The sequence below is a fragment of the Chiloscyllium plagiosum genome, chromosome 4 (assembly GCF_004010195.1).
Source record: "Chiloscyllium plagiosum isolate BGI_BamShark_2017 chromosome 4, ASM401019v2, whole genome shotgun sequence".
NCBI classification, from domain to species: domain Eukaryota; kingdom Metazoa; phylum Chordata; class Chondrichthyes; order Orectolobiformes; family Hemiscylliidae; genus Chiloscyllium; species Chiloscyllium plagiosum.
The window spans coordinates 102,868,355-102,878,019 of NC_057713.1; the positions used below are offsets into that span (position 1 = coordinate 102,868,355).

Consider the following 9,665-nt stretch of genomic DNA (forward strand, 5'->3'; position numbering starts at 1 on the left):
TTGCCTCTCTCTAATGAGAGCAAACCCTTATGATCTGGTATGAAATTGGTGACTTTGTTACCTTACAAACAAAAAAGGTAAAAATGTTTCAGCTTTTATATTTGTTTGTGATGAAATCACATTAGCTGTGATTTAACCAGCTTAGTGAAGAACATGGGTGTGTATCTGTAGAAGTGTTAGTTATTTTGAAAATAAAAAAAATTGTTAATTTATGCAAGTCTTGTGCCAATCTAAATAATGTGGTGTCTAGGAAATTAATGCTTTCCTTGTGAATTGCAGCTGCAAGTTTAGTATGGGTTTATAACTGAGGGGTATTAATAACTAATTGTGTCTGACAACCAACCTGAAAACTCCATCCACTTCACCTATGTTGACAATGTCTAACATTATCTAATAAATGAGTTATCAATAATTACAAAGGTGCACCTGAAACCAATGTGGCCCACTTAAAAATGTACTGAATCATGGTTTACAGCAATATTTAAATTCCAGACATTTGTTTATATTGCAAGATTTAAAAAGGAGTTGGTATAGACAAAGCAAATGATAGGGAGGAAAACTTTAATTTTATGGGTCATAATTACAAAAAAAAATCACTGCACATTGAATTATTGGTGCAATCACTTAATTTACAAACAAATACATCTTTAAAAGAATTATGCATTTAAAATGTGTAGTAGCAATCAATTGTTCTTCCATGTATTTAATTAAAGCACACCTTCAAAACAATAAATTGGATAGTTGTTTTCTTTGAAAAGGATGAGAGTCTGAACAGTTCTTAGGACAGCAAAGCAGAGTTTACAGCCCAGCCACTCTGGAGGAATAAGTTATCAATTCAGGAGGCTGAAATTAAATTCAGCATGGAGAAATTCATTCTCAACATCAATTTTAGATGGTACTCTACAGAATTGTCTGCATTTTGGAGAAATTGACATTCCTGCATAGTACCTTGAAGCAGTATTAAGCAAATTTTCCACCTTTTAATTGCACAATTGCAAAAGCAATTTTGATACTGAAAAACAACTCAATGTGTTCTTCCTCAAGCAAGAAAAAGGTAAAATAAAGAATTCTGTCCCTTGAGGCAAAGATATTGATGTCTGAGCCAAAGCTTTAACCTTTCTAAATACATTAAAATGGTGCTTATAATTCACAAACACTAGAATAAAATCTCAATCACTTATTCGTTGGTGGGTACCCTAGATAGAACTGCATTAGCCGGTTAGATATAGCCTTAACGATTGAAATTAAATCAACACAAAAGTTAACTACATTTAATTACTTGTATATGTCTGTAGCAATACTATTACTAGGTGGCAGTTAGCTTATAGATGGCTTCAGCTATGCGCATCAACCAAATAAGGCTAGCCTTAAGCACATTTATGTATAAACAAGGAAGATCGCAAGCAAAACATCCACTTTTTTCTTGTTAACACCACAATCAATGAGTGTACAGAACAGTTCTATTCACACAGAATTGAACAGACAGCTTTACACACCAGCTGCCAAAAGGAGTTGACAACTCATGGGATTTTACAGAAAAAGTTGATACTGACAGATGCACTTGATAAATGGTATGGTGTTGCCTCAGCTAATACCTATAATGAACAGTCATTGCTCATCTCTTCCAGGCTGGCTGCTTGGCAGGTACTTGGTGGGGTGAAGACAGATGGGTCACTGATCCCTAGCTGCAGATCAAAAAAGCGAGTAGATGTTGTTACATTGTAGCTCTTGGTGTATGTCTCTTGCACTGGATAGCAATCCTTAACTGTGTATATTCCAATCCATCTTTCAACTGTGGGGAAAAAAAAAAGATAAAATGTAAGCATGTTCCCAGGTTCTGGAAAGTCTACTCAATTTGCCCATTAAAAAGTAAGGGGGATTCTAACACAGCATTCTTGCATGAATTGATGTTATTTGCCATTCTTTCAGAAATATCTAAAAATCTGATGGCAAAGTATTTGAGTCTGCTCTGCCAGATGAGATGCTGAAAGTAGTTTGGGGTGGGGGGGGGGGGGGAGAAAGAAGAGACCACGTTTAGATATGGATGATAAGGGTCACAGTTTGAAATTGGTGGGTTGGGGTTAATGACATTCACTGTATATATAAACTTCAGAAATGTGCAAGATAAAGTGGACAAATCTTCAGAACCTGATCAGGTGTACCTACAACGCTGTGGGAAGCCACTGCTGGGCCTCTTACCGAGATATTTGTGTCAAGTTACAGGTGAGGTGCCGGAAAACTAGAGGTTGGCTAACGTGGTGCCACAGTTTAAGAAAGGTGGTAAGGATAAACCAGTGAGCCTGACGTCGGTGCTGGGCAAGTTGTTGGAGGGAATCCGGAGGGATAGGATGTACATGTATTTGGAAAGGCAAGGACTGATTAGGGATAGTCAACATGGCGTTGTGTTTGGGAAATCATGTCTCAAACTTGATTGAGTTTTTTAAAGAACTAACAAAGAGGATTGATGAGGGCAGAGTGGTGGACGTGATCTATATGGACTTCAGTAAGGCATTCGACAAGGCTCCACATGGGAGACAGGTTAGCAAGGTTGGATCTCATTGAATACAGAGAGAACTAGCCATTTGGATACAGAACTGGCTCAAAAGGTAGAAGACTGAGGGTTGCTTTTCAGACTGGAGGCCTGTAGGGGGCGGGGTGGGGGTGGGGGGTGCAGGGGGGAGTGGAGGAGAAGAGAGAGAAAGAGTCCAGAACTAGAGGGCATAGTTTAGGGTCGGAGAGTAGATATATTAAAAAAAGAGACCTAAGGGGCATCTTTTTCAAACCTCTAAGGTCACCCCTCAGCCTAACCAAAGCATAGGGAAGCCTGAGCTTGTCTACAGTAATTTAAACATGGAATAGCAGCACAGTTGATAGAAGAATCGAGAGGGAATACAAAGTAACAGTGAAGGAAGAAATGGTGAATAGAGTGGCAAGGAAGAATGGCTTAGATTGTCAATAGAAATTAGCATACTGAAGTATCAATCCACAATAAGAGCACAAACACTGAAGCAGGACTTGAGGCCAGGAATCTGACTCAAAACAAATCTTAGCAATGGTAACACACCAAGGAGGAGAGATGGACATTCAGATACATAAACTCAAAATTTTAAACTGCTCACATGCTATCAGTTGGCACCACAATTATCTGATTTTATGCACTCCAATTGGCACACAAGTCAGAAAAGTCAACAATCGTTAATGAATTTACATGAATACCAGATGATGTCAACAATTCAGTTTAAATGTGACATCCCTATCAAACACTGGTTTTGATTTAATGAATAACACACTATTAGATACTTGGAGTTTGAAAATTAGCTAGAGATTGAAGGATAATTAAGACATTAGTGCTGAATATATGTAGAGTACAAATGGGGAGAAGGTCTGCTGCTAACCCAAACATTGGTTACTGCACCAAAAGACTATTGATTTTAGATGAGAGTGACTATGTTTCATGCACTACGGGAGGCTGGATAAACTGGAATTACACAATGGATAAATTTCCTCTAATGAATTTATCATCTTTCTCATCTTATAATTTATAGGACTGTGTGTCCACATTTGTGGTTTTGACATGGATATCTCTTCATGCCAATTCCTAAAATAAGCTATCCTAATCCCACATTGTTTCAAGGGTGTTTTAAGTAATTTGCCAGTTAATGCCAAAATATTCACCAAATTTCCTCCAGTTGAGATAATAACTAATCAATGGGAAGTAAGTGATATTCTAGTAACTACTTCAAAATATTGCTAAAGAAACATTTGAAAGGCACCATATCAAGAGATTTCTTGCCAGTTAAAACAGGGTTTGGTTTGTCAACTATTCAATTCATAGTAATGACCATCTCCAGATATCTGTCATAACCATGCCACACTGATCACATTTTTCTATTAATAGCATTTCTTCTCATTTTATCATTCATTCCAAATGTAGGGAATTTTCTTTTGGGGTGCTCCCATTCCAAACATTGCTAATCCTAAATAACCAAATTTCACAGCTAGTCTATTTTACTCCTAACGTCTTAATGCATGATATGGTTAAGGTTTTAAATGACAAAACAAGAAAATTGATATTTTTCTTGGAAACATTAAATTTGTAGGGTTTTGAGAAGAGAGGTCGAAGCTTTTCCATCCAATTGACTTAAGTCATCTCTTCCAATTTTCATCCACTTTCGTGGAAACTTAATTTCTTGGCTCATGTGTTAAGATTGCGCTAAATAGGGATAAGTAATTAATATAACCTGGCAAGTTGGCTCACCATTCAATAAATTCTCAGCTGATCTTATGTTGGACTCAAATACAGTTTTCAACTTATTTTGCAGAACTCTCAACTTCGTGATTGTTCAATAATCGCACAACCATGAATATATCCAATGACAGCCATCATCACAATAGAGAATTTGAAAGATGCAACCTATCTGAAAGATGTGAAACTTGAAAGGATTCAAAAAAAGATTTTCAAGGATGTTGCCAGGGTTGGAGAATTTGAGCCATAGGGAGAGGCTGAACAGGCTGTGGCTGTTTTCCCTGGAGCGTCAGAGGCTGAAGGGTGACCTTATGGAGGTTACAAAATTATGAGGGACATGGATAGGGTAAATAAGCAAAGTCTTTTCTCTGGTCAGGGAATCCACAACTAGAGGGCATAGGTTTAGGGTGAGGGGGGAAAGATATAAGAGAGACCAGAGGGGCAACTTTTTCTACACAGAGGGTGGTACAGGTATGAAATGAACTGCCAGAGGAAGTGGTGAAGGCTGGTACAATTGCAACATTTATGAAGCATTTGGATGAGCATACGAATAGGAAGGGTTTGGAGGGATATGGGCCATGTGCTGGCAGGTGGGACTAGATTGGGTTGGGATATCTGGTCGGCATGGATGGGCTGGACCGAAGGGTCTATTTCAATGCTGTACATCTCTAAGACTCTATATGCTTAGTTATTACCATTTTTAGTTTCCCCATTACATGGTGATGTACCACTTCACCTCAGTAATCAACCTTAAGGACAAAGTTCTTAACTAAACAATGCAAAGTAATGACCAACAAAATTAATGGTCTGACAATCTCAACTATTTAACTTTTACTAAACATGTAAGAGATTATCCTCAAGATAGCTTTAATAAGCCACCTATTTGCTGACTTGTACAGGTCACAATGCAACAGGAAATTACTACTACGGATAACTGAACATCTCCGCTGCCTCACAGCGCCAGAGACCCGGGTTCAATTCCCGACTCAGGCGGCTGACTGTGTGGAGTTTGCACATTCTCCCCGTGTCTGCGTGGGTTTCCTCCGGGTTCTCCGGTTTCCTCCCACAGTCCAAAGGTGTGCAGGTCAGGTGAATTGGCCATGCTAAATTGCCCGTAGTGTTAGGTAAGGGGTAAATGTAGGGGTATGGGTGGGTTGTGCTTCGGCGGGTCGGTGTGGACTTGTTGGGCCGAAGGGCCTGTTTCCACAATGTAATCTAATCTAAAAAAAATCAATTATTTTAAAGACTGATCATTTAGTATTAAAAAGTAATAATTTTAGGGTTCTAACTCAGTCACAAAACTAAAACAGACACCATGACTGCAATTCAAAGTGACTGGATTTGTTTATTTTTGTTTTAAAACTCTATTGTATTTACACCAGATAGTGTACAGTGAACTCCAAAGTGACTGCTACAGTTTCTCTAGGAGTTTGAATATATGGGATGTAAAAAAGGCTCATTTAGAGCCATTATCATAGTTAAAATTTCTAAAATTTGGAGCAAGTGGCATACTATTGCCACTACCAAATGCCTAGTGGAAAGAAACAGACTAAGTTTACGTCTAAATGATCAGGTTTTGCACTCTGAATAGAAGATTACGCACTATAACCACCTATGTCTTTTCCCTTTATATATGCAGTGATGTAGATTGTTGAAACATGCTTTAGAAAATCATGTCTTCAATGTGACATTAACATTTTCTGGAAATTTTCAGAACTTTCTAACATTAAGACTGATAATAGCATCCCCATGACAAATTGTAACCGACTATGATAATATGATAAGCCAATACAATCAATTCTGACTAGAACCCACAAATGATTTTTTTTTGTTTATTAAAGAAAAACAAGAACTCAACAATTTAAAACATCATTCATGGATGTGTGCATAAGCTGGCATTTGTCTCCATCTTTTTCCTGAATGTTGCTGCAGGTCTAGACTTAATGCCAAAGCAGGTAATGGATATCAGGCTTCCTTCCTTAAAAGGACAGTAAATTAAATGAGGTTTTATGACAATCTGGCCACATGGATTACTGATACTTGGCTTTTAGTACAGAATTAGTTAACTGAACAAACTCCTCAGCTGCTATAGTGAGACCTGGCCTTATGACTCTGGGTCATTACTCCACATCTCTGCATTACTTGTAAAATTTCCACTATACTAACATAACTTTTGTGCCTCTTATACTGCAGTGTCTCAAAGAGACTGAACCATGACACTTTAATGAACTGTACAAGAGGAATGCTACTTACATTTACGAGCAGGTTTTCTGTCTGACCATTCTTGAACCTTAATCTGGTCTCCTGGTCCACCAATACTGTATTCATCTTCGTAAGTGGAGTTCTCAGGGATATCGTATGGATCCCACAGCTGAGAGAGGGGTAGTTTGGAGCACTGTTTTGTCACTTGCTCAATCTTGAAAAGGACTGGAGTTTTAAACAGATAAATGTATTCATAAAATCTAGAAGGATCAAAAACAAAAAAATTGTGAAAAATAATACCACTAGATCTTTGTAAATAACTATCCAGTACCATGCTTCCCAATACAGAACTTCCCTTTTGTTCTCCCACCTGCACCCTCTAGTTTAAAAGCTTTCACACTTTTGATCTTTTGTTCTGATGAAAGGTTGATCGACTCTGCTTCTCGCCAATATACTGTCTGAATTTTTGTTACTATTTTAAATTTTAAAAAAATTTTCCTTTTGTACTTGCGCCTCACGTCTCCATTCTTAAAAATCCTCCTGGACACGAAGATCAACTTTGTCCTCTTAGTTCAGAGTCAACATGCTCTACACAGAGGGGATAATGTAGAATTGTATAAGAATCACAATCTCTACAGTGCAGCAAGAGGCCAATTGGGTCTGCACAAACCCTCTGAACAGCATCCCACCCAGACTCCGCTCCCCTCCCTATCCCCACAGCCCTCTTCACCAGGTCAAACCTCCTAACCTGCACATCTTTGGATTGTGGGAGGAAGCTAGAGCACCCAGCAGAAATCCATATGGATGCATAGGTAGCATGGATCAGCTCCACACAGACCAATTGTGTTAGATAATAATACAAAGGCTCTCAAAATGAATAATATTGGCATGAATAGAGGAATGCTTACTGAACATGAAGTATAGAATAGGGATTGAATAGTAGAATGGTTAAAGCATAAATGGAGCCAGTCATTGTGTTTCTTTTTAAAGAAATGGCACACACTCAGTTCAAATAGCCTCACAGCCCCGCATTCTTCCCTGCAACCATATGAGTGCACAATTGCATAAAGAAAAACAATCTCTTTTGAAAGCCATGAATGACTCTGCCATCACCATACACTCAGGCACTGCATAGAAATATTTTCCCTCATCTCAATTTAGTCTTTTGTCTTGATATGTTAGCAGCTTCTGGTTTTCTATTCACGAATGAGAAGCATTCCTCCATATCTACTCTCTTTGGGCCCCTCTATTTTGAGTACCTTGGATCAAATCTTGCTCAACTAAAAAGTCAGCTTTAGTTTCTTCAATTCCACATAAGTTCAATATTTCCTGCATCCTTTCCTATGACTGCACATCCTTGAGTGATATTCAGAACGTAGCACAATACTCTGGTTGAGGCAGGAACCATTACTTTACACAGATTTAATTTAAAGAATGTGGGATCCTTGCAACTATTTTTGCAACCTATCCTGTAATTTGCATTAGTTTTGTGCATATAGAACTCACCAAGTGGAAACATTTTTCTTCATCCAACTTGTCAAGATCTTTCAGAATCTTGTATAGTTCAAATCAACCCACTGTTCACATTTCTCAACTCAAGTCTGTTCAACCCATCCTCAGAAGGCAACCCATTCTTTCCAGGAAACTTCCTCTGAACGTACTCTTAAATAAAGGAGATGAAAACTGCACCCAGTATGAGATTTGGTCTCAATGCCCTGTAAAACTGAAGCTTAACATCCTTATTTTTATGTTCACTTTCTCTGTAAAGAGAGGACAGCATCTAATTAACTTACTTGATTACAAGCTGTACCTGCAAACCAACTACAGAGAAACCTCGATTATCCTAAGGACATGGGAGGGCAGTATTTCATTCAGTTAAATTGAATCCTGAATAATCGAATGCCAGATAACTGTTTCGCCGAGCATCAGGACCTTGCAATCTTGTCGGATGATCTGATATTCAGATAGTCGGGGTTCCTCTGTATTTGTGGCTCACATTAGAACACATAGATCCCTCTGAATCTTGGAATTCCACTGTCATTCTCCATACAAGTAATATTTTCTTTTTTCCTTCCTGCCAAAGTGAAGAACTTTACATTTTCCCACACTATACTCCACATTCCAGATTTTTGTCCACTTAACCGAGTAAAGGAGTGTTTTGAGATTAATGGTAATTATATGGTCACTGTTTAAAACACTTTGAATTTGTGATAAATAAAATGGGCTTATTTTACCAATAAAATACTTCTGTTAAAATGAAAACTGCAAGTGTGCGCTGATCTCAGTGAGACCTCCTTGTTACAACCAAAATAAAACAAACTATCAAGCCAAGTTTCAGACTTATCTGGGATCATAACAAAAAAGGTAAATATTTTATTTGAAATCACAAGGGGATTGGAGACCATATCTCAGATACACATGCACAGTTTTAGATGCCATAAAGAAGGATATATACTAAGACAGAACAACAAAGAAACAATCTCACTGAAACGTAAATTTTGAAGGGACTTGACAGGCTTGACACTAGAAAGTTGTTCTCTCATTTTCCTGGTTTACTCACTCAACCTTTGTCAGATCATGAGGCTTGGACCTATAGGGAGATGTTGAATAAGCTGGGGTTATTTACCCTGGAATGAGAGAGGGGCTGAGGGATGACCTTAGAGGTTTTTAAACATCTGAGGGACATCGATAGGGTGAATAAACAGGGTCTTTTACCTTTGGGTAAGGGAGCCTAAGCTAGGGAACGTGGTTTTAAGGTGAGAAGGCAAAAATTTAAAAGGGATCTAAGGGGCAACTTTTTCCACAGATGGCGTGTATCGAATTTACTGCCAGAAGAGGTGGAAGCTGGAACAATTACAACTTTTAAAAGGCATCTGGGCAGGTATATGAATAGGAAGAGTTAAGGGATATGGGTCAAATGGGACGACATTAAATTTAGAATATCTGGTTGGCATGAACCAGCGCTCCTCAAACCCACCTCCATAACCAGCGCTCCTCAAACACCCACCTCCATAACCAGCGCTCCTCAAACATTCCAGAAGATTCCCCTGGCCTCAGAAACATCATTAGCCATGCAGCTGATGCAGCTACCACCCCCAGGCTGATTGATGATGTCACTTCTGCTCCCATCATGGCCACTCCCACAGCCACTTCTGCCCCTCACATCATCGCTGATGCCACACGCTCAGTGACTTCCACCACCCCTACTGCCGTGTCT

General features: G+C 38.7%; 1 protein-coding gene across 1 annotated transcript in view; it reads right to left on the reverse strand.

Annotated features, from left to right (window-relative positions):
* Nucleotides 1-544: 544 nt before the first annotated feature.
* Nucleotides 545-9,665, reverse strand: part of epdr1 (ependymin related 1) — a 20,490-nt gene continuing 11,369 nt past the window's right edge. Inside the window, exons 2-3 of the mRNA XM_043688795.1 lie at nt 6,500-6,708; nt 545-1,792 (exon numbers count right to left, since the gene is read on the reverse strand). Of these exons, the coding sequence (XP_043544730.1) occupies nt 1,596-1,792; nt 6,500-6,708 (406 nt within the window). The 3' untranslated portion in view covers nt 545-1,595. The remainder of the gene's footprint in view (nt 1,793-6,499; nt 6,709-9,665) is intronic.